General features: G+C 35.8%; 1 protein-coding gene across 1 annotated transcript; it reads left to right on the top strand.

Moving 5' to 3' along the window:
• Window positions 1-1,779: 1,779 nt before the first annotated feature.
• Window positions 1,780-24,590, top strand: LOC148951180 (uncharacterized). The gene is made up of 4 exons (XM_089090171.1): window positions 1,780-1,838; window positions 9,140-9,316; window positions 18,360-19,993; window positions 24,206-24,590. The coding sequence occupies exons 2-4, from the start codon at window positions 9,177-9,179 to the stop codon at window positions 24,505-24,507; spliced, it is 2,076 nt and encodes a 691-aa protein (XP_088946297.1). The 5' UTR covers window positions 1,780-1,838; window positions 9,140-9,176; the 3' UTR covers window positions 24,508-24,590.
• The last annotated feature ends 1,528 nt before the right edge of the window (window positions 24,591-26,118 follow it).

The following is a 26,118-nucleotide window of genomic DNA, read 5'->3' on the forward strand; positions in this document are numbered from 1 at the left end:
TCATTCTTCTTCACTTTCATTTTTGACTCGCTCTGATTGTCGCTGTCGCTTGTCTCCTGCCGGCGCAATTCTTTGTTCTTCACTTTAATTTTGACACCTTCTGATACTCACTACCGCGTGTCTGCTAACTGCGCAATTCTTTGTTCTACACTTTCATTTTCGACACGTTCTTATTTTTGCTGGCGCATGTAATTCTCACTGCCACTTACCTTTTAATTACGTACTTCTTTGTTCTTCTTTTTCGTTTATTATTACTTCTAACATTTTCTAATGCCCTTCGCATTAGCTGCTCAGATTGGTCTTGTCACCTTTGATGGTCTGGGTTGAAACGTCTGAGGTCGTTCTCTTGATTTTGTCTCATTTGATGGTCCAGTTTGTTCATTTTGAGCATTTGTTAATTAACATTTTTGTTCTCTAGGTATTAAGGAACTACTTAAAACACCTTTTTTGTTCTTAAATTCCATTTTTGATTCATTCTGATCCTCGTTGTTGCGTGTCTTGTAACAGTTTATTTCTTTGTTCTTCACTATCATTCTGACTCGTTGTAATTTTTGCTGTCGCTTATCTTTTAACCGCATATTTCTTGGCTCTTCTCTATCGTTTTGACTAGTTGTAATAGTTGTATTCGCAAATATTCTAACAGCATATTTATTTCTTCTTCATTTTCATTTATCATTGCTTCAGATATTTTTTCAATGCCCTCTGCCTTAGCTGCTTAGACTCGTCTTGTCAAATTTGATGGTCGAAATGAGATAGTCGTTTTGAATTTACATTTTTTCAATCGTACCTCCATTTTCGATTTCAGTCCATGGTTTTATATTCCAACCCCATACAATATTCCACTTAATGGGTAATGCAATGCGAGTCAAAAACTCCCGTAAACCAAATTCACTGGCAAAAGGCTTTGCAAGTAATCCAAAAATTTCACTTTAGATGTTGTTAGTTTGAAAGGGGCAACGTCATCACGAAAATGAAATTATATCTTCACATTTTACCTTTTATGGGAGTTTTGACAAGATTGTTCCCTCTCTTCTCTAAAATATTATATCTCAAAGAAACAAGGCTAGCCACTCGGACCAGTCCCTACCCGAATATTTTCCCCTAGTCTCCTTACATTATACCTATATTTTTTTCCGGTGGATTTAACTAGTTTCTGAAAATAACTGCTTTTAATAAACAGTGACGTTGACGAATCGTTTTTGAAGAAACTGACTTTTTTTGGTTCCCCAAGCTGGCTTGCTAAGTATTTCAACATTTATTTCAGATAGCCATTTAATAGAAGACGTGTTTCTTTGTTGTTGTTTTTTAAACTAAGGAGTTGAATATATGAAAAAATAGCCTTTTCATAGCTTCTTTCTTTACCATGGATAAGGTGCGTAATTTACCGTGGTGCAGGAGGGCAGTTGCCCCCCCACCCCCGCGGCCCCGGTTAGCCCCCAAAGCTGAAATGTTGTTTCTCCAAAAATCTTATCAGAACTAATATAAGCCTGCATAATTCAATCATTTACAGAAACGGGTCAGTTTTCTTTAGTATATCTTCACCTTTTTTGTTACTACATGGCTCATTTTTCAGTTTTCACAATAATTTTAACTTGATTTAGGAAAATTGGCTTCAACTTGGCCCCCTCCCCCAGGATTTTGACGAGATTACGCCACTGCCAGGGATGTGACACTTCTTACATTAATGCAAATATAATTTTTTGATACAGAGCTGATCATTGCAAGAAACTCCCGCGCTTTTACATAGAATATATAAGTCACAATTCGGAGAATGAAAGATAGTTCTTCTCTCATCGCGTAGTTGATTGGAAAGTTAACAGAAGGAAACACTGAAAGTGGTAAAAATTTATTTCATTAATGAACATTCAAATTTGAAAGTACCTGATAATTCCACTAGAAATTCTTAAATCAAGAAATCCAATTATACAAGTGCAAACAGTGAAAATAAACGCAGCAAGAACAAAACAATGGATAAAAAAATATTAATGTATTTCATTTTCATATAAACAGTGCATTCTTTCAATTCAAAGCGTTTAGACACGTGTGCTTTTACACAAGAAACAGGTTTAAGTAGGGGCCAGGTCCATCATATACAGAACTAATTCTGTTTATTTTAAATTTTAATGCCACTCCCTATTTTCATTTGAAAAGCTTGTTTTTTTAATTAAGAAATAACACCTAAAATGATCGTAAGCTAAAATGAGTAATATATAATAAAGCCAAAGACGAACCTAAATTACATTGAATAAGAGATTTGTTACCGACCTGTTTTAACCAACCAAAAGGCTACGGTATTATTTATGCTTTAATGAAAACTAAATAGATTGGTCAAATTAACAGTTATGTTTAGTTAACTGATTTTTCTACGCACCGTATAGAAGTAACGTTTTAGTCTAGTTGACTTCAAACTTAAGACACACTTAAGTTTTCTTAATCTAAATGGGGTCTTAGTTTAGATTTAGATTTAGTAATAGCAACAATGATATGATGAAAATTTTGCGTAGGTAAGATAAATTAAATTCATTATAATATTGCCAGTTTTTTTCGGGGGGAGGGGAATTCCAATTGAAAAATTGACTTTGACATCGACTCTTTGCTTAGCGTTCAATACCTTCAACAGTTTGGTTGGAAAGGAATCCAACCAAGGGGAATGAAACCAAAGGAAAAGAACAGTGACAAAAACAAGTACATTCTTAGATTAGCAAAATTTAGTTATATCTCAAAAATGTTTTACATGGAGAATTTTTTAAGACAGTATATTTGTAATTATTACTTTCATCTCGTTCTCAATAAACCACACGACATTTTTAATCCTTAGGGGGCTTGAGGGGCGGTAACTCCAATATTGTTTTTGGTAGCTCGTTATAATTTTAAGTTTTATTTCATTGTTCTTTGTCTGACCAAAAAGGTTACTTCAAACATCATCAATCAAATTTAAACAAATAAAACGGTTATAAATTTGAAAAGAATGAATTTATAAGCAAGATAACGCTGATGAAAGTTATCTCCATTGTAGTTGTAAAGAACGAACAACGGTTGGGCCCAACTGATAGGAATCTTGAAAGAGCCTTAAACACATTGCAAATAGCGTCGGATTGAAATGAAAGGTGCAACATTATTATCGTCATTGTCGAAAACTTTAGAAAGGGAAATTACAGTCTCCCACCTTGAACAATACGGAAATTCACATTTTTTTTTATGGGATGAACTTATGTGTCCCCATTTTTTCTTTGCTGTTACTGGGGCACTGGAACATAACGGAGAGTCGTTTAGAGGCTCTTTTGAAAGCTAGTTTTGATATCTACTCCTTTTTATAAACTTGACTTGATAAAACCATCATAAAGTATCATTATGTCACCCAAAAATTGCGCTTTTGGTGTAATTGCTGGAGTGGAAAAGCTGGGAAGTAGGAAAAGGTCATAGAGTATGAGAATCGTCAGAGTATGAGAATCGTCATAGAGTATGATCTCTATGATCGAAAACTCTAAACCTGAGATTCATATCCTTTCGTCCTGTGTACCAGCCCCTTAATAGTGTCAGAAATTGTCTGTTGACTAGCAGCACTAGGCAAACTCTAGTGGCTAGGCTAGTTCTAGGCTTGCAGCGTCAATCCACAAAAATTCCAGAAGGAGGGCAAAAAGTATTTTTGATATCCTCCCACCCCCCTTAAAATGACTCAACTAGAACCAGTAGGCAACTGTTAGATTGTAGAGAGATGTTTAAAGTCTCATCTGAAAGCAATTGATCATTTCAATGTGCTTCTTATATATTTATATTTGAAAAAAAAATCGAGTGGTAATAGAAATTTGATGTTTAGGTAATCTTATTGTCATTAGTTTCTAGCATCTAATACATGAGTGATCGGGAACAGCAAACAATATAAAAAAAACATTATTAAACATGACTTGATCTTGTAGTGGTAAGGACACTTACGTGTGGCTGTGGTATATTAGGTTCGTATCTTGGATAGGACAATTTTTCTTTTAATACATATTCTCTTTCGAGCACCCATTCATTTCTAATGATCAGTTCTCCTAGAATATTAACGTCCAAGAAAGAAAAATATTGAAATTACACTTTCTGATGGGAAGTTCAAAATTCTTTGCTGCAGAAGAATTGCATTAATAATAGCACGAATCTCCGTAAAGTATATTAGCTACACATCTTAAATTGATTTAATGTCCTTCAGGTTTCTAACATCTGTATATATTTCATATAGAATAATATTAGACAAAAAAATGAATTAAAAATTTACAACATCTCAAATACCAAGGGTAATATACTCCATGAACTCTTTATGTGACAAATTTCAGATTTTTATGGAAAAGTTTTAGAGATATGCGGAGTTAAATCTATATTTAGTGCTCTATTTTAGCAAAACCTCATGTTGACTTCTATAGTTTCTTTTGTCTAAATTGCGAAAAAATATTTTTATAAGGTTTATTGTCTATTTTCCAAAAAAAAGCTAAAAACAGACAATATTTAATTTTAAAAGAAGAAGTCTTTCTGATGAAACCAAAGAGCCAATTTGAAAATTGGCTCCTTCGCAGTTATACGTAATATATTTAAAAAAAAAAATTTCAAATAAGCTGACACTTGCTATTTCCTTATATATTTTAGAATTCTGAAAAGTTAGCACTTAAATGAAAACTAAGCTTACTCGAGTTCCTTAGCGAATTAAAATCGCGTAGCACAACTTATTGTTTTCATGGCGGGTAAAAGACAATTAGGAACTTTATGAATTATTCTTTTATTTTCTGCAGGCCACTTAAGAATTTTTCTGTTTCTAATTCTGTTTTTTTGCGTCAGTTTTTTTGTTTTCAGTGAAGTGTTAGTAAATTCAAAAGTATGAAAATATCGGATAATATCATGATTCAGTTTGTTTGAAACATTTTCTTTTAAATATGTTGCATAAACTGCGAGGCAGTAATTTTGTTCGTTTTTACTTACAACTTCGCTTTTTGTTTTCATCAGAAAAACTTCGTTTTTCAAAATTAAATCTTAACATTAACACTATAGATTCTTTGCTACAAGATAATTTGTATTAAGTGTTTTTTTATACCACGGTTTTTGACGCGTCCGTGGTGTAGAGGTGTTGCCAGATCTCAACCAAACCTGATGGGCAGTAGATATTGATATGCTAGCTTTACTTTTGTATATACAGATATAATTCAACCTTTAGGGGAGAGTGTCGTAGTAAGACACTCAAAGGTTACGAGCCTGAAAATGTTTGCCTGATTTTTGAAAAATGATGGAAGAATCTTAATGAAAATTAATCCAGCAGATTCAGCGTATTAGAGAACCCTACTTCAAAAATGCTCCTATCTTCAAAAATAAGGAATTTGGTATTTTGTGTCAGAAGAATCATCACGAATGCGTGTTAGTTTGTTTTTTGTTTTCCCCAGGGGTGATCGTATCGACCCAGAGGTCCTATAATATCGGGAGAGGGCTCATTCAAACTGAAATTAAAAGTTCTATTTCCCTTTTTAATTGAGCAAAAAGATTGGAGGCCAACTAGGCCCCCTCCCACGCCCCTTCTTTGTCATAATCGTCAGATCAAAATTTTTAGATTGCCATTTTGTTCAGCATAGTAAAAAAAACCAATAACTACGCCTATGGAGATAACATGACCCCCCCCCCAATACCACTAGGGAAAAGTCTTTAAGCGTAAAATTTGCCCATTGTTTACGCATAATATTTTTAATTGGAAGTCCTGGTGTCGCTAGTTATTTGGTTTAGAATGGGGGTCAATGTTGTGACCCTGTAAGCTCAATCAGAGTCTACCCAGCTCTAAATGGTGCCTGGAGAAATCTGGGGAAAAACACGGGAAGCGTCGGATGATTTGCCCCCAACCACGCATTGCACTTCCGGCCAAAGGCATTGAATCAGGAGATCGGTACCTGCGCAACGCAGACATTTGGTCAGCATGCGAAAAAGTTTTTTTTTCTTAAGTATGCATGCATTTTCCGAGTGGGGGAACGGATTTTCCACGGGGAGAATTTTCTATGGGGAGTTAAGTTTCCTGGGGGTGAACTTTTCAGGGGAAACTTTTCACTGGGTGAATTTGCCAGAATTCCTACACAAATTCTTTTTGTGTCTTGCTTTTTCTTTGGCGACTCAATTTTACGCGTGGAGATCTTAAGTGTAACTGTCCAGGGTAAATTTTAACCGCAACTGAATTGTTTAGAGGATATTTCTGTGGGATCTTCCCGTGGATCTGGAGCCAGAATTCCTGGCATTATTTAAAAAATAATCAGATATTAAATAAAAGAAAAGTTTTTTCAACTGAAAGCAAGGAGCAACATTAAAACTTAAAACGAACAGAATACGTATACGAGGGGTGTTGCCCCTTCCTCAACACCTCGCTCTTTACGCTAGTGTTTGAATTTTGTCCCAATTCCTTAATAACGACTCCTGAAGCACAAAGGTCGTTTGATTTGAACAATAAGGAGCTTTTTTAAAAGTTCAAAAAAAATTTAGTGTGAAAAGCGAGGTGTTGAGGAGGGGCAACACCCCTCATATACGTAATAATTTCTGTTCGTTTTAAGTTTTAATGTTGATCCTTACTTTCAGTTGAAAAAACTTGTTGTTTTTTGTATTTAATCACAAATGGGATTAGGGCTACCATCACTTAAAACTTTTAAAAGTCATAGCGTCATTTGTGATATTCTGAAAACGATGCGTATTTCGAGTAGTTTACTTTGTTTTGTAAAAAAAAATTGAACACAAAAAAAAATCGTAATGATAAGCATGATGACTGAAAAAAACAAACAAAAAAACAATGAAAATACGCTGAATGTTTAATATACGATGATATTAATTTCTGGAAACCTCAGAAATTTTTGATTTTCAGTGTCATAATTATAGACGAGGAAATGTTTAGGATATTTTGTTTTCAGTAAAGCCCAAATAACGCTGTCATTTAGAAGGTTTAGGGGGCGGTAACCCTACCCCTGTTTCTGGTAATTTTTGTTGTCTTTATGTTTAATGTCATCATGTATTTTAATTTCTATTTGTTTGGGTTTGATTTGTACATTGATAGTAATTTCTGTGTTTTTTAAATTTGAATTATCATAGGCCTTTTGCTCGTCTTAAGATTTTAATATGGCTCTTTACTTTTCCTTGACAAACTTCTCTTTTTAAGTTTTCATCAGTTAAGTTTTCTTTTTTTTTTATTCACAAAGTTTTATTGTTGGTTAACATTAGGAATATATGCAAGTTTTTTTTAGTTTATCTGTTTAAGAATCAAAATTTTGAAGTGTAAAATTAAACTTTTGAAAAATTTTTAATGCTCAGTCAAAACACAAATTATTGATGCTTACGGAGATTTCTCACTTTAATATTTTTGCAAATCTTAAATGTTATCTAATCAGATGATTTGGCTTCCTTAAGGTTGACGATGTCAAATGACATTGTGCTTGTGTTGGTGGAGTGTTATCGAATCCAAGCGCCGGCCTAAGCCCTAAGCTGTTCAAGAGATATTGCAGAAAGCACATTTTGACAGAATTGCAGCACATCGTGTCTGTTGATTAACTCTACTCTTTAACTGTGCATTGATTAGAAGTCACATAGGAGCTCATGGCCCAAAAACGTTTCGATGGAGAGAGTAGGACCCTTGTCTCAACATCTAAAATTTGTAGGAAGATGATCAAGTGTCTTAGTTATGCCTCTTTTTGGGAGAGGGGAGCTGTATTCAACATGATCTCTTTGGAGAGAGTCTATCTTCTGCAGGGCGATGGCCAAGGGTCTCTAAATTCATTTCATCAGGATATCTACCGGAAAAGGTGATCGAATATCAATATAACTGTGTAGAAATTGAAAGATCGTGCTTTATGTATGCCTTTGGGAATCCGAACCCAGGAAAAATTTGGGAGAGAGATAAAGTTTCTAACGTCTTCTCTTCAGGGCACATAGTAGAAGTAGTTATTGGTCATAGCAAAATATAGTCGGGAGAAATAGCAAGTGTCCTAGTTTTGCCTTTTAGGGATCCCTGCCCATCTTCAACTCTGTGGGAGATAGGGTTGCCGAATTGATGTCCTAAAGACATCTACAAGCACGGGTTATCGGATCGCAATCAAATATCATGGGAATTAAAGGTAAATGTCCTGGTTGTGTCAATTTGAAATTTCCAAGCGATTTGAAATCTGTGTAGAGGGGGGAACTTAATTTTTTTCATCACAGTATCTACCAGAATGAATTTCCGCGCCTCAATCGTATTTCGTAGGAAGCAAGAATAAATGACCTAGTTCTTTTTTTTGGGAGCTCATATTCCATTTGACCTATGTGGGGAAGGATCCTAAAACTCTTGCCATCGCAACATTCACAACGGATCAAACATCAATGACAGATCAAGATTGTTGGGTAGTAAGAGCCTTTATTTTTCTTATGCTTTTTTTAAGGTCCAGCCTCGACTATTACTATTAGAAATGAGGGACATAAAGGGGATAAATTCTACATTAACTTTTCCTATGAGCGCTCCTACTAACCAATTAAGAAATTTGCTTAGCGACGTATTTGGGAGAGATGTGTTTAGGCCTCATTTCAATATTTTAGTAGTTTTTCTCTGACTTTTCCCGCTTTATCAGTTTTTTACTACTCTTTTTGACAAAAAAAGCTAAATAAGGTCTAAATAACAAGTTCGTTAGGAAAGGTTTGCATTAAATAAGTTCCTACATACATACTAAATGTGTTGCTCATTATAAGCTAGACTGGGATGTATGCATGGATTTATTTCGGGGGGCATCTTTAAAGAAGTGCCATAACTGGCTTATTATGTGAAAAATATTAACTTTTAAAATCTCAAGATTTTGGTTGGTGTAATTTCATCGCAAGAACTAATTTAATTGCACAGACTGCGTTTAAAAAACGAGAGAAGAAAGACTTCTACTGATTAACTTAAAATTTTATGACAACTATAAAAGCACCCGTAATTATTGCCCACCCCCCTCCAAAAAAAAACACATACATAAATCTAAAGATCGTTGGGTGAATTGATTCCTGTCTAAACTAATTGAAAGCATCGACAGACTAGAAGGTTACTTGATAAAACAGCCAAACTTCATAGTCAAAATATAATATTCCAATAATCTGTCTGTTTCTCACAGAAAAATTGCTAGATTGACATCAGATTTTCTTACAGACTTTTGAGAATCATCATGTATGAAAGATGAAGTAAAATGAAATCTGGATATCGAATTTCAGATGTACTTGTTTCAGCACAACTCATCTTTATTTTCATATTCCAAACTACAGAGGGTTGCTACAGGGACTGTACTTGTAAAGTAGAAGGAAGCACACTAAGTCTCGAGTGCTCGAGGTAATAACCTTCGAAAGTTTCTTTCCTCATTTTTAAGCAAAGTCCTTGAAATTAATGAGTCAACTTTTGAGTTTTTTTTCTTTTATTTTTTAATTGGGGGCTATAGCATTGCAATGGATGAGAGAGAAAACTTTCGTTATGTTAATGTATTATCCATAATTAAGGAGAACACTTGCTTTACAAGCTAACTAAAAAAAAGTTCGAAGTCAGCTTATACCAATCATTAAGGTTTTATAAAGTTGAAAGTTTAGTTCTATAAAATGTAAATTTCACCTGAAAGTATCACCTGCTGCTAAAGAAAAATTTAATGACAAGCACCGTTTTGAAAAAAAAAAACCAACTAATGAGGAGAAGGTAATGAAGGAATGATTAAGGGCATTCAATAGCTAAATTGTATTTATAGAAAATGATGCTCTTTTTAGTTGATTATGAAACATTTGACCCTATAAAATGTACTCTGAACTCCATCAGGTTAAAAAATTTCAACTCCAACCCCCCAGCCCCCATCCAAGATACTGCAAATATAGTATTTTGATAACCTGGACATGCAAGATGTCATTTATTTTAGTTTAAGGTTCTTCCCAAGTCACTACCCAGTTCCACTACCAGTTGCTCCTCTTCTTCCTCCCCTGTCATTCCCTAAATTTTTCAACTTGATACCCCAAGCCGTTCCTAAGATGTTGCAGATACACCATTTCGATAAACTTGGCAATGCATAATGTCTTTTGATTTGCCTCGGTAATAAACTTTGCATGAATTCTAAGCCGCAAAAGAGCTTATAATGTAAAAAATATTTTGTTCGGTCAGATACATATCTTTTTACCGCCTTTTCCCTTTTTCAACATAAAAATGAGTAGTCCCCTTGCCCATCTTACCTCTTCCGTTTCCCAATATTATCTTTGAATTTGAACATAAAAAACCTCAAGCTCTTCTCATGATTAAATAAAAAAAAAACAAGTTTTTTAAACTGAAAGTAAGGAGCGACATTAAAACTTAAAACGAACAGAAATTATTGAAAGGGGCTGTCCCCTCCTCAACGCCTCGCTTTTTACACTAAATTTTTTTATTGTTTTAAAATATAAAGATGTGAGACAGAGTCAAACTTTAGCGTAAAGAGTGAGGCGTTGAGGAGGGGACAGCTCCTTTCATATACGGAATAATTTCTGTTCGTTTTAAATTTTAATGTCGCTCCTTACTTTCAGTTTAAAAAACTGGGTTTTTTTTATTTAATTTCTGATCGTTTTTTAGTTAATGCAGCTTTTATTTGCATAAAAATTTTACTTTTCTTTTGCTAAATGGATGTCTTTACAAATTAACTTACGTAACTAACTTCTATATTCGTATATTTTTCTTCTGGCAAAAAATACAAAGTTGCAGATTTTTGCAGATATGAGCTTGAAACCTATGTAATAGGGTTTTCTGATACGCTGAATCTGACGGTGTGATTTTCATTAAAATTCTTTCACTTGTAGGGGATGTTTCCCCCTCTTTAAAAAATCGAGTAAATTTTCTCAGGCTCGTAGCCTTTGATGAGTAATACTAAACTTAATAAAATTTATATATTTAGAATCAGCATTATAAACCCATTCTTTTGATACATTTATTGACATCAAAACTCCGTTTTTAAAAGTTTCGATTACTATTGAGCCGTATCGCTTGTTTTTTTTATTGTTTTTTTTTTATTACGTATATGTTATTACGTATATGAGGGGGTTCTCCCCTTAGTCAATACGACGCTTTTTACGCTAAAATTAAAAAAAATTTCTTATTCACAAACCCCTGAATCAAAAAGGCCGTTTAATTATAATAGATAGCTCTTTTGAAATCACTAAAAAAACTGTAGCGTAAAGAGCGAGGTATTGACTTGGGGGAGAACCCCCTCACATACGTTATAACTTCTGTTCGTTTTAAGTACTAATACTCCTTCTTACATTTCAGTTGAAAACACTTGTTTTTTTTATTTAATTTCGGATCATTTTTTAAATAATGCTTGGAAATCCGGCGCCCCCTTCAGAGAAAGGTATCTTACTCCAAAGGAAGATCTTCTACAGAACCATTCTCTCGAGTAACCCCCTCCTCTAGCCCCCCTCCAGAAAAAATCCTTCCTGAAAATGGTTGTATACTTCCCAATAACCAATAAATAATGCTGGCAAGTCCGGCGCCCCCTTCATGGCAATTTCCCTTCCCCCATGAAAACTTCCTTCATGAACAGATCCTCCAACCTACCCCCCGACCCCCCCTTCCCTCCCACTCCCAGAAAAAAAACCTCCTGAAAACTTCTGTATACTTCCGAATATCCATTACTAGATGTTAACAGTGGGCAAAGTTCATTACTTTTAGCCCTCACTCTGGGTACTTCGGGGGATTAAGTCATCCTAAAAGATATGATTATCATATTTTTGACCATGTTGAACAAAATGGCTATCTCAAAATTTTGATCGGGTGACTTTTGGAAAAAAAAAGCATGGGAGGGGGCCTAGTTGCCCTCCATTTTTTTTGATCACTTAAAAAGGGAACTAGAACTTTTAATTTCCGTTCCAATGAGCCCTCCCACGATATTCTAGGACCACTGGGTCGATACGATCACCCCTGGGAAAAAAAAACAAAAAAAAACAAATAAACACGCATCCTTGATCTTTCTTCTGCCAAAAAATGCAAAATTCCACATTTTTGTAGATAGGAGCTTGAAACCTCTGTAGTAGGGTTCTCTGATACGGTGAATATGATGGTGTGATTTTCATTAAAGTTTTATAATTTTTAAGGGGTCTTTCGACTTTTTTTTGAAAATCAGCCAAATTTTCTCAGGCGTGTAACTTTTGATGCGTAGCACTAAACTTAATGAAACTTATATATTTGAAATCAGCATTGAAATCTGATTCTTTTGATATATCTATTGGTATCAAAACCCGTTTTCTAGAGTTTCGGTTACCATTGAGGCGGGTCGCTCCTTACTTACAGTTCGTTACCACGAACTGTTTGATATCGTGACACGCAATTTTGATTACCTAGATACACTTACAGCTGATGAGAAAACCACGACCAAACATGGTTGACTTTTCTGCTATAGCCTATTTGTAAGTTTCAAGCAAATAATCAATTTTTCTTCAATTATTGCAGTTATTTTAGTTTTATGTGGTTTTAGGGTCATTGCTGTTTTTGTTGATTGTTTGGTTTGAAATCCTGAACTATTCCCCTGCATAGGTTGTAACCTTAAAGGTTTTTGAGGTTGGAGATTGGATACCCTGGGGATGTGGGGGATGATGACCCTGGAAGCATACTTATTGAACCTTTCGAAGTTTTTTAACAAAATTGCTTTCGAAAATTTTGATCTCGATCAAAAATCATGGAGTTACGGGGAAAGATGAGAAGCAGAAAAGGCTACAGGAGGGAGGCTTGCTGTCCCCAAATCCCTTTCAGCCCCTAAAAAGGGAACTAAAGCTTTCAGTTTCCAATAAAATGAGAATCCCCCAAAGCTCCTGCGAAAACCTCTTCGACACAAAGTGGCCGGGGAAAATTTTTCGGCCCTTTGTTGGGCCATGTTTTGGGGTAACCATTTCCGTTCTGTCTTGTGGTTCTTTTACCCAGGACTTAAATGCATAACTTTCGAATCAATCAGGAACAAAACAGGGCCCTTTTTAGCATCGTTCCGGAACTTTACTTTCTATTTTTTTGTACTTTAAGGGCCTCTTTTCCCATAGGCTTAAGGCCGTAAGTTTTAAATTGAACAAGAACGAAAGGTTTTGAGCTATTTCCAGGACCCCTACTCCCTCCAACGACGAGATATTTGATCCCTTTTATCTAGAGATTGATCCCTGAAAGCTAATAGGTAATCGCACTCACAATATCAAACAAGTAGGATACCCTTTTTTCACCATAAAACTATGCGTAAAAACCTGGTGGACTGTATTATTTACGGCCCCTATCCCAAGGACGGTGGGGTCACGGAGCCCCTCCCAGGCTCTTATAACCGTACTTCTATGGGAAATGAAAAGTTGTTTTAGCCTTTTCTGACCCGTTCTGTGGAGAAAAATAATTTTTTCTGTTTTTCCGTCTTTACTGAGGTCCCAACAATTACCAACTTGAATTATTTAAGGCTCTTTCACCGGCCCTGTGGGGCCATGTCGTCCCTGAAGGCATATTTATTGGACCTTTCAAATATTTTGTGCAAAATGGTTATCTCATTTCTTTGGACGTTAGGGGGACCGGGTAGCAAAAAAAAGGGGAAAGAGATAGGATTGATTGTCCTTCATTCTCTTCTGACTCTTAAAAGGGCACTGGAATTTTTAGTTGCCAATGGAATTAGTCCCCTCTGAAATTTCTAAGACCATCCCTTCCATGCTATGTGGGCCTACGAAAAAAAGACCCATTAAAGGCTTGTGACTCTTTACTACAGGCAGCGCTAAAGCATTTTCTCAGGCTCCTGTTCATTGACGTGACTTTTTACATTTTTTTTCGTTTATTCATTAATAGTAATTTCTATTCGTTTAAAGTATGATTTATTACTTGACTTAAGCTCTAGTCGCTTAGTTTTCATAATCGATCTTTAATTTCATGAAATTATAATTATGGTTGTCTTTATTAGCATGTTTCATTGTCTATTAACTGTAGTAATATTGGTATTTTTTAAACTTGGTTGCTTAAGACCTAAAACGTATGTAGATTCTGTCGAAATTTTCGATCGGCCAGAGTTTCATGAAATAGCTTTTTTAATGATTTCTTTACTAGGATTAAATAAAAAAAAACAAGTTTTTTTAACTGAAAGTAAGGAGCGACATTAAAACTTAAAACGAACAGAAATTATTCCGTATACGAAAGGGGCTTTCCCCTCCTCAACGCCTCGCTCTTTACGCTAAAGTTTGACTCTGTCTCACAACTTTAATTTTTAAAACAATAAAAACTTAGCGTAAAGAGCGAGGTGTTGAGGAGGGGACAGCCCCTTTCATATACAGAATAATTTCTGTTCGTTTTAACTTCTAATCTTGCTCCTTACTTTCAGTTGAAAAAACTTGATTTCTTATTCAATTTATGAATGCTTTTGAATAAATGCAGGTTTTGATCTTGGCCCACAGTACATGAATAATTAAAACAAAATTTTCATATTAATTTACTTTTATTTGGTTAAATGGCTTTCTCGAAACTTGTTTCATTTTATTTACGAACGTTTTTATTAGTAATAAATATACGTAACTTACGAATTAACTTACGTAACGAACTTCTATATTCATATATTTTTAATAAGTATATTAGGGGGTTCGCCCCCTAGTCAATACCTTGCTCTTTAAGCGAAAGTTCAAATTTTGATCCAATTCTTTTAAAATGACCGCTTAATCACAAAGGCCGTTAATTAGAATAAATAGCTCTTATGAAAGTACTAAAAAATCTCTGGCTTAAAGAGTCAGGTATTGACTAGGGGGTGAACCCAATCATATATGTAATATTTTCTGTTTGTTTAAAGTTTTGATGTTGCTGCTGTTGCAGTTGAAAAACTTACTTTTTTATATTTAATTTCTGATCTTTTTTTTAAATAATGCTGGGAAGTCCGGCGTCCCCTTCATAGCAATGTCCCTTCCCCCATGAAAACTTTCTTCATGGAAAGATCCTCCTACATAACCCCCGACCCCAGGCACGTACGCAGGAATTTGTTTCGGGGGGGGGGGGCAAATCATTCAAACCCATTATTCTGTGAGAAAAATCAGAAAATTATCGGAAAATGAAAAAATCCTGAGATTTCGGGGGGGGGGGGGCGGGCCCGGAGGCCCCCTCCCTGCGTACGTCCCTGCCCGACCCCCCCTCACTACCAGGAAAAATATCCCCTGAAAACGTCTGTACTGTATACTTCCCAATAACCAATACTTGGGTAAAGCATTGGGTAAACATTGGGTAAAGTTCATAACTTTCAGCCCTCCTCCCGGGAACTTCGGGGGATTAAGTCATCCTAAAAGACATACTTATAATATTTTCGAACATGCTGAACAAAATGTCTATCTACAAATTTTGATCAGGTGACATTGGGAAAACAATGAGCGTGGGAGGGGGCCTAGTTGCCCTCCATTTTTTTGGTCACTTAAAAAGGGCACTAGAACTTTTAATTTCCATTCCAATGAGCCCTCCCACGATATTCTTGGATCACTCGGTCTATACGATCACCCCTGGGGAAAAAAAAATAAGCACGCACCCGTGATCTTTCTTCTGGCAAAAAATGCAAAATTCCACATTTTTGCAGATAGGAGCTTGAAACCTCTACAGTAGGGTTCTCTGATACACGGAATATGATGGTGTGATTTTCATTAAGGTTCTATAGCTTTTAGGGGGTCTTTCCCCCTTTTTTCGAAAATCAGCCAAATTTCCTCACGCGCGTAACTTTTGATGGGTGGATTAAACATGATGAAAATTATATATTTGGAATCAGTATTAACATCCAATTCTTTTGATGTATCTATTTGTATCAAAATAACCGTTTTCCAGAGTTTCGGTTACCATTGAGCCGGGTCCCAATAACCAATACTAGATGTTAACATTGGGTAAAGTTCATATCTTTGAGCCCTCCTCTTGGGGGCTTCGATGGATTAAGTCATCCTAAAAGACATAATTATAATATTTTCGACCATGCTGAACAAAATGGCTATCTCAAGATTTTGATCGGGTGACTTTGGGAAAAAAATGAGCGTGGGAGGGGGCCTAGTTGCCCTCCATTTTTTTGGTCACTTAAAAATGGCACTAGAACTTTTAATTTCCGTTCGAATGAACCCTCGTACGATATTCTAGGACCACTGGGTCGATACGATCACCCCTGGGAAAAAGAAAAAAAAATAAGAAAACAATAAAACAAATAAACACGCATCCGTGATCTTTCTTCTGGCAAAAAATGGAAAATTCCACATTTTTGTAGAAAGGAGCTTGAAACCTCTAAAGTAGGGTTCTCTGATAATTTGAATATGATGATGTGAATTTCATTAGGGATTTATCGCTCTTGGGGGGTCTTTCCCCCTTTTTTCGAAAATCAGTCAAATGTTCTCAGGCGCTTAACTTTTGATCAGTAAAACTAAACTTAATGAAAACTTATATATTTGAAATCAGCATAAAAATCTGGTTCGTTTTATATATCTGATAGTATCAAAATTCCGTTTTTTAGAGTTTCGGTTACCACTGAGCCGGGTCGCTCCTTACTTACAGTTCGTTACCACGAACTGTTTGAAAGACGATGGGGATGAGGATTTCAAATAATAGGGACTGGAATCCTTTGCACAATTGTTGGTTTTTAAAAGGGAAGTGGTGGGATACAGAACCTTTTTGCACCTCTAACCCTACAGTGTACAATTAATCCAAAAGAAATGAAACCCCCAAGGATAAGGACTGGCTATCGTGGGACAGATTTGTGTTTACGTGTGAGGTAATGACGTTGTTGAGCTAACAGGCGGCGGACATATGTATTACTGATAAAAATTGGAATTCAAAAAATGTTTTTAGGCAAATTCACAATGAGATTTTACTAACACCGAAATTTAGCTAGCGCTAATTTGAGTAAATCATTTTTTTTCATAGAATTTTCTGACTGGCTATTGGCAAAATCTCATTGTAGATGAGCCATTACTCACGCGGCTGGGATTGATCGTCTAAGATCGGTAACTGCTGTGGTAGCTTGCCATACTTTATAGGAAAGGTAGTTCTGGTAACCGAACCTGTCTATTAGTGTTTCGAATCAGGAAATATTGCACGATTCCGGTTAAAACAAGGAACAACGGGCCTACTTTTTGGCTAAAAATTTGGTGGCGAGGGGAGGGATGTAGGAGGAGCCGCGTTCCCTCTTTGGGCATCTAGACACACGTTTTTCTAGTGTTGTATGTTTCCAATTTTAGCAAGGTGCTAAAAGTCTACTTTTATACTGAAAATGTAGGCAGTGAAGGAGGACCAAGTAAAGCTAGTATATACCTCTTTTCTTCTTTTTTTTACGAAGTTAGGACTCGGCTCACTTTTACACCAAGTCTGTCAGCAACTTGGATTTGGAAATGGTTTTTGAAACAAGTCAGCAAAATTCTCCAGCTTTGACTTATCTGCCTTTGCACCGATTTAGGACATTGCTGATTTTCACAACCAGTTAGGATGTAGCTTTTTCTTGCGCCAAATCAAAACTTAGCTCTATTTTTTACTCATTCAGGACTTAGCTCACTGTTGCACTGAGCCAATATTTAGCTCCATCTTGCACCGAATCAGTAATTGATTATTTCTTGTACTGGGTAGACATACCTTTGTTTTGCGCCGAACCAAAACTTCAATCAATACTCAGAGAGGGATACAATTAAAACTCAAATACTTTATTATTAGAATGGCACGTCTAGAAATCCTTATGTGCTGAATCTCTTCCCCTTCATTCGCGACTTTGAGTAGTCTGTGCTCCACTCATGAAATGTCAAATTTTTTAAGATTTACCAAGAGCCAGATAGCATAAAGAATGTACCATTCGATTACCAAGTCATAGCATATTCCAAATATTTTAATTGATACGTTACAATTACGCCTTTCTCCCCAATTCTTTGGAGCTATCCTAGGCTATATACCGAAGTTTACTGATTTTGTTGGTTTAAATTATTTTTTTTTTTTACTTATTTCTTATGAACAGTTGATTCAAAATTCCAAATAATACCAGATAGAAAAAAAAGAAAATGTAGCATCACAAAATGTCCAAATGGAGGTAGACAAAATGACTCTCATGCTAAACTTCTGATTCCGGACATAAATGCACTGTACCACGATCTGAAGTTCAACCTTTAAGTTTTGAATGCTGATTTTATTTATTTTTTTTCCTGTGTTTTCAGTAAAGCATATGATTTATTACAGGATGAAAGAAAATTTTGGGGCAACATGTTACTCTTTACATCGAGTAAATTTCTGCACTTTTTAAGTTTTGTTCCGCTCTTTACTGTGGTGGAAATCTACATTTTTGGTCATGCAACTTAGATCGACCTTGCGTTGTCAACTTTTAGCCACTTTTATTGGTTTGTGGGAATAAAATTCTACTCTGTAAAATTACATGTTTCTTTTACAGGTATGCTCCTCCTTCAGTGCTATCCATGATAACAACCAAGTACACAGATGTAACTCTTTTCAATGTGGACATTAGGACATTGGATTTCGGTTCATTGCATCAGATTAATCACTTGACTAATTTCACCATGAAAAAGAGCTCTCTGTCAAAATTAAAGGGTACAGGACGAAAGTTTCTATCTTTAGAAAGTCTGGATCTGAGTGATAATCGGATTTCCATATTAGAAGACCATGCTTTTCGAGACTTTCCTAAACTGATTGTCTTAATCCTTTCTGGGAATAAAATTCATAGCATATCAGCTGTAGCACTATCTTTAAAGCATCTGCAAGCTCTTGATTTAAGCAGGAATAGCATTCGTCTGCTCCATACTTTTGCACTTTCTGAAATGCCACATTTAAAGTGGGTAAACATTTCTGAAAACGTAATGACAAATATTCCGAATGGTTTATTTGGTGCACTTCATACTATAGAAACCGTCGATTTTTCGGCCAACAAAATCGCCAAGGTTGCAGATAAAGCTATCGAAGGAATTAACATTACTAGAGTCTTGAATTTGAAAAAAAATTATCTCAAAGCATTTCCAACGAAGGCTATGCAACATGCTCATTTTATTAATGAGCTAGTTCTTGATGAGAACGAAATAGTTACTCTTGAGCCTCATTCAGTGTGTAAAATGCCACTAAGAATACTGGAAATGAAAAACATGCCTAAACTAAAAAGTATGAAACAAGAATGCTTTTCCAATGTACCAATGCTCACAGGCATAAGAGTGTCAGGGTGTTCTAATCTTAAGAATATTCATCATAAAGCATTTCTAAATCTTTCAAGTTTAGTTGCTCTTGATTTATCGAATAACGCACTCGAAATTTTCCCTCAAAACTTGGTACTTAGCACACCATCACTTGCCGATATTGACATATCAGGAAATAACTTTATTTGCCACTGCTCGATGCATTGGACTTTGTCAAGCAAGCTTATAACAGAGAGAATAACATGCTCTGAAAATGGAACCCTAGTTACTTTCTTATCCACTAATCACACTGACTGTCCACCACTTGTCATTCCCTGGTCAGACAAAGTCTCTATCGTCCCTATTGGAAACGACATAACATTAAGTTGTGAGGGTATTTCGAGTCATCCCAGTGGAGTTCAAATTGCATGGAGAGGACCCACGGGACAAAGTGTTAATGAATGTGCTCGTGCAAGAGCTCCCAGTAGTCCTTGCAATGAGGGTAATGAACTTGCTATACATTTTGCCTCGGAAAAAAATAATGGCGTTTACACGTGCTACGCTAGTGACGAAAATAATAGAACAAATAATTATTCATTTAGCTTAACAGTCCAGCAAGGATCAGTTAAATTGTATGCGACTAAAATTGCTTCAAACAGTATTTCTGTGTCATGGAACCCACCTCATTTTAGTTCAAAATTTGAAAATGGTTTCATTATAGAAATTGTAGACGTTCATAGCGGCTTAAGTATCAGAAATCGAAGTTTTGAAAGAAGCTATAACAGCCATTTTTGCAAATTAAATGGACTAGCTGCAAATAAACTTTACAAAGTGAATCTTGTGGTGTACGAGGAAGAAGAATATCAAGTTATGTCATCACTAAATGTCCGAACCTTAAATAATAGTAAGTGGTGGTTGACCTTTTAGCATGCATAAAAATTTGTAAAGCAGATCGAACAACGTGAAACTGCCTAAGGAATATTTTTAGTTTTTCCCAGGGGGCAAAGGCTAATAGGGCCCACGCCGGTGGGTCCTATTGAGTGTACAGTTGAGGGACCTTCTTCCTCCTCCGCCTGTATTTATGGCCCCGGGTGAAGGTACACCAGTTTCTATTATGGACCCCCAGGGACAAGGTCCCCCCTGGTCCATGCCTCCTATGGAGGTACCCTACATATCTGTAGGGCGTTCCCCTATCGCCACCTGGGGACACGCTGAGTGGCTTGGGGGAGGCCCCTTAAAGCTGCCAAATGGTAAATACACTATATCCTAGAAAAATGGTATGTATAACCTATAGCTTATAATCTATAATCTATAAGCTACTTATAACCTAGATCGTGTTGTAACCTATACTCTTTATCATGTATAACTTATAACTTATAGTCTATAACCTAAAACCAACTTATAACCTAAATCATGTTCTAACCTATACTATTTATTATGTATAACCTATAACTTATAATCTATAACCTATAACCAACTTAAATCCTAAAGCTTTTTATCGTGTATAACCTATAACTAATAACCTATAACCCACTTATAACCTTAAATCATGTTCTAACCTATACTCTTTATCATGTATAACCTTATAACCTATAACCAACTTATAACCTAAATCATGTTCTAACCTATCCTTTTTATCACATATGACCTATAAACTACACCTTATAATCTATAACCAACTTATAACCTATATCCTGTTCTAACCTATACTCTTTATCATGTATAGCCTATAACTTATGGTCTATAACCTGTAACCAACTTATAATGCTTTCCAAGAAGTATTGCTTAAAATTATTTTTCAAAGAAATAGGCCCAAGAAATAGGACAACCTTACAGTATACCATACAAGGATAAGACCTTTGCTAAGGCTCTTCTATCAATAAAATCGAACGCTTGCTCATAATCTATAAAACTGAGGACCAAAGGTATTTGGCAACTCAGGTACTTCTCAATTGTTAACCTAAGAGTGAAAATTTGGTCGACACATACTCTAATTTTTCTAAAACCTCACTGTTCTTCTCTTAAAACTTTGTCTACAGCCTCTCTCAGCGTAAAAAGTATTTTAAACGTGGACATCTTGCATATCGTACACGTAGAGCTCAACCCCGAAAAATCAACCAGATAAAACTATACAGGCCAAAATTTCTCCCAGGCTAGATTCAACCTAGCACAATTAAATACGGTAAAACTCAACCCACGCACAGTTTAGCTAGGCAAAATTCTACTTACAAAAAACTCAGGACTCGAAGGTTTCAGTCCAAAAAATTCAACGCACAAATAACTCAATAGTTGCGTCCGACGAAGGAAGGGAGACCTTTAGGCATGGATGCCTCTAAATCCAAATGTCTTCCCCTTTATTTTCTTCTTTTTCTCATTTTTCCGAATCCTTCCTCCAAAACAAATTTCTGTGTTCATGCCTGGCTAAGTAAAAAAAAAAACGAAACAATTCAGACAAAGTCAACCCTGGAAATATTTACCCGAGATGAAATTTAATTTGGAAAAACATAAATCGCTTGTCTCTTACTTCCCTTAACAAAAATCGCGTGATCTTCATTTCCATTAGTATTACGTTGTGCATAAAAAAAGAGTTGTAGGGGCCTAGTTAATAGGTTTAGTATTTGTTTTATGGGCTCATACTTAGCTCTTGGTGGCACTGACCACAGGAAATCATAAAAGATGGAAAGAGGAGGTGCCAGAAAAAGGCAAACAAGCCTTTTTCTCTTAAAAATTTAAGAGACGTTTATGGAGCTTGGTGCTGCAGTGAACTGTTGGTAGTAGTAGTAGTAGAGTAACTATGGACCGAACCGAATGTCTCGAAAAGATCAATAAAAAAACCAATTATCTAAGTTTGCCGTTCCTTTGCATCTTTGACTTGGTGGCCGGCGTTTACCCCCACCCCCGTGGAAAATACCCCCCCCCCTGCGAAAAACACCCCATCGAAAAATACACCCCCCCCCCCGGGAAAATAAGGCTTTCCAAATTTGTTTATCTTTTTTTGTTTTTTTTTATTATTTTCCGTTGGGGAAAGGAATTTTGGTACTTGTGTATTATACACCACTCACTCAAGATTACACTGTGTAAAAATCGAGAACAAACCGGTTTCTTCGTTAGTCTCTTTCAGCTTAGAGTGAGACAAGACAAAAACAAGTGACAGAATAGATGGGAAATATATAATTTGGGCTATATATTTGCGCATAAGGAGGGGGGAGGAGGGGTAAAGTATTTGGACAGTTTGAAGTTAGAAAACAGTTCTTACTTCATAATATGCAGAATAATTATACCTAACACATTTTGCATGCAGACCCGCTATACCTTACCCCTATCCCCCTAATATGTAAATATATAGCCCAATCTTGTTTTTGAAGTAACGAAGAAACTAACAAAGAACCCGGTTTATTCTCTAGTCGTGCGCATCGTAAAACTTGAGTGGGTGGTGTATAATACACAAGTACCGACACTTTTCATGGAGAGAGAGCCGGATTTCCTGGTATTATTTAATAATGAACAGAAATTAAATTTAAAACAATCGAGTTTTTTCAACTGAAAGTAAGGAGCAACATTAAAATTTAAAACGAACAGAAATTATTAAGTATATGAAAAAAGTTGCCCCTTCCACAAGACCTTGCTTTTTACGCTAAAATTTTGACTCTTTGTCCTAATTCCTTAAGAACGATTCCTGAAACACAATGGCCGTTTAATTAGAATAACAAGCTTTGTTTTAAAATTGTATAAAACAAAACTTTAGCGTAAAGAGCGCTTTACGGAGATTCTTGAAGATTTTCATCTTGAAAGTGATTTGAAAACTTGCAGAAAATGATCTCTTGTGAGAAAAGCATCAGTATCCCTTTCAAAGCCCTCTTCTGTGTATTATTGAATATAATTCGCCCTTTGCAAAAAAAAACATTGTCAAAATGTGGTTATAAGTTTAAAATAAACATCCACATCTTTCTTTAAATCGTGAATGTTCTACAACAAGGGCAAGTTAATACAGCAGCATTTACAGACATCACAGACCCCCCTTTCTTCGGGGGACTATTTTTACTAGTTTTGAAATTTTTATTTCAATATTTAATATAAATAATAAAATTTTGGGGGGTTTAAATTATATGTTTACGAATGTTTTCATGCACGCCGAGCAGATGCGCATTCTAATTATAAAAGCAAACTAGACATCCAAACCAAAAGCCAAACAAGTCTGTATTTAACTTTCTAGGAATATTGGTTCTACATCATCGACTGCCATCCACCAGAGAATGGGAGACTTATAAGAGTTGTATCTTCGGCGATTTGACATGGAAAGATGAATAGTAAACAAAAAACAAAAAAACCGCAGTACTGATACTGCAGCGTCTGGCAACTTCATTAAAAAAGTAGAAATTTTCGAAGCAAATTGTATAACTGATATAATGAATCTGTAAGCTTATATTATTAAAGTTGAAACTTTTCTCTGAGTGATAACTAATCAGCTTCTTTTTTATTTAAAAAATTATTTTATAGTCAAAGCAGATTTATCACAAAGACAGCATAGCTTAGCTTGGCAAAATCTTAGCTGGTCGAGCAGGTTAGTTGACTTTAAGCTAGTTTGTCTAGCAGCAGAACTCGGCTTCCTTTACCCTCCAGTACATTTTGAAGTAGTCTACCGGAAAAAAACAAGTATAAAGCAAATTAGGGGATGCTAAAATGGAACATACCTCCAAACGCTGGATGGTACGGGTGATTCTTTTTTTTTATACCAGCATCAGTATCCATTCTTATAAGTTTCCCATACTCTTTGGTCATCACCTAGGAACACAAAAGAAAAGGCAGAAATGAAATAATGATAATGTACTAGGTTTGCATAAAGAAACGACAGAATATTGTACTGTCAATGAACAACATTATCGAAAAATAAATAATCCAATTACTGATTGCCAGTACATAAGGGAGCTCTAGGAACTTCAACCACCCCATGTTATTGAATATCTGCCAGCTAAGGTGAAGGAGAAATGGTGTAATATACTAAAGCATCACACCTAGCAGAACTTCAATGGGCAGAAAGAGGCTTTCCCCCATCCCCTTTACAACATCCACGGCTACTCTTTAAATATTCTCATTATGATTTCGTGTTTCTTTGCAGCTCAAGATGACGGAATACAAGGAATTAGAAACGATCAATTGTTGTTCGTCATTGCTTCTGGATTCTTGGCTATTGCTATGATTATTACAGCTGGGTGTTTTGCAAGAATATTCCATGTCCACATAAAACGGAAGAGTGAGGCTGTACCAGAAAGCAAAAGCGCGAATTCAAATATTTACCTGGTCCAGGACGACAAGTTCATATCAAATGTTGTACAGTCTCAGAGTTTCGAAAAATTATGCGAGAAACATTATACAGAAATTGACATTTCGGAAGAAGAAACAACTCCGTTAGTTATTTAGACTTTAAGGCAGGTGATAATTTTGATTTATATATGAAAACATTGGTCAATAAAAATCTTTCCTTTTACATTTTGGATGAGGTGTATTTGTCAATAAAAATCGCTCCTTTTATATTTTCGATGAGGTGTACTTAGATCAAGCTAAAACAATGCTTGGTAATTTTTAGTTGGGGGGAGAGGGGAAGGAAATAATTGTAAACATAGCAGCAGACAAGACGGCACAGGGGAAATTGTGTGGAACCTTGGTCAAAAATCTTCCCTTTTGAGGAATTTGAAACTTTAAAATACTTTCCAGAGACAAAATTTCTTTATCTCCTTACTCCTCCTCCAAAACCAAATTTGGATTTTCTTTTTTCCCGTCCTACCTTCTTTTTTTTTATAAAATCGTATCTGAAAGTTTCAAATCGATCCCCCAAGCAGCTCCCAAGACATTGCAGACATTCTATTTCGATGACCTGGATACAAATTGTGTCTTTCAATTTACTTGTGTCCCCATGTCAAAAGGTGAAATCTAATTGACCCCCCCCTATAATTTTCAACTCGATTCTGAAAGCGCTTTGCGAAGCATCGTAAATAATTTGAAAAATCATATGCATACAGCGTCTTTTGATTTATTAATGTCCGCGTGTCGTTTCCAGACTATGCACTTAGATTACTCTAGGAATCTTGGGAAGACAAACAATCCGTAAGAGCTCGCTTGAAATCAGGAACTCCTGACAAAACGTATGATTTTTTTGACCCAGAAAACGAAATCTAAAATTTTCGATCTATTCGGAAACCCATGGTCAAACATACCCTCTCTTTCTATTATAGAACCTATGTGTAGACAATGGACAACTTGGATATTTTACGGCCCTATTCTCAGTGGCTCTGGGATCAAGTCAACCCGGAGGCATATTTGTTAAAAGTTTCGACTATTTTGAATAAATGTCTATCTCCAAACTTTGATCCCATGTCTTAGAGGGTTGCAGAAGGTAGTAAAAATGTACAGGAGGAGGACTGGTTGCCACAAAGTCACTTTGAACTATTACAAAGGGCACTATAACTTTCAATTTCCAACCAAGAGAGCCCCTTCCTAAGTTTCCACATTGCCCCTTCATTCACAGTTGTCAGGGAAAAAGGAATAATACATCGTAGCCACTTCACTGATAACTTAAGCACCGCTATCGAGCAATCCATGATACAACAATTTACAACTTACCACATTTAAAAAAAGCCCTTCTTTCAAGTAGTTGTTTTATCAAGTTTAAATAAATACAGCTTTTTCCGGTTTTCAACAAAAATATAGAAATGTGTTATTTTGAGTAACGTGCAAGCAGCCCCTTGAATTTTCGGGGGAGGAGGGGCAACCCCATACCCTTCCGAGCATTTCATTTCTCCTATTTTGCTTTAAAGTTGCTTTCTGGTTGTATATTTAAAAAAACTACTTTATTTTTAAGTGATCGAAGCTTAAATTAAAAACAAACCAAATACTAGTCTCTGACTCGATTAAGAGAAACCTATCAACGTGTCAAATAATCCTTCGGAGCATAAATGGCCCTAACAATAAAGTAGTTTCACAATACATTTCACTTTTTCGATTCAGAACAAGACGTCTACCAAGGCTATTCAT

This window comes from Artemia sp. Qi Xiang Cuo, chromosome 6 (assembly GCF_049724085.1).
Source record: "Artemia sp. Qi Xiang Cuo chromosome 6, ASM4972408v1, whole genome shotgun sequence".
Classification (NCBI taxonomy): domain Eukaryota; kingdom Metazoa; phylum Arthropoda; class Branchiopoda; order Anostraca; family Artemiidae; genus Artemia; species Artemia sp. Qi Xiang Cuo.

Bases quoted from the DNA above. Each gene is read 5' to 3' on its own strand.
- LOC148951180 (XM_089090171.1), top strand. From the start codon at position 9,177: ATGAAATCTGGATATCGAATTTCAGATGTACTTGTTTCAGCACAACTC. The intron at 9,317-18,359 runs GTAATAACCTTC...TTTCTTTTACAG, and splicing joins CTAAGTCTCGAGTGCTCGAG to GTATGCTCCTCCTTCAGTGC. The intron at 19,994-24,205 runs GTAAGTGGTGGT...GTTTCTTTGCAG, and splicing joins TGTCCGAACCTTAAATAATA to CTCAAGATGACGGAATACAA.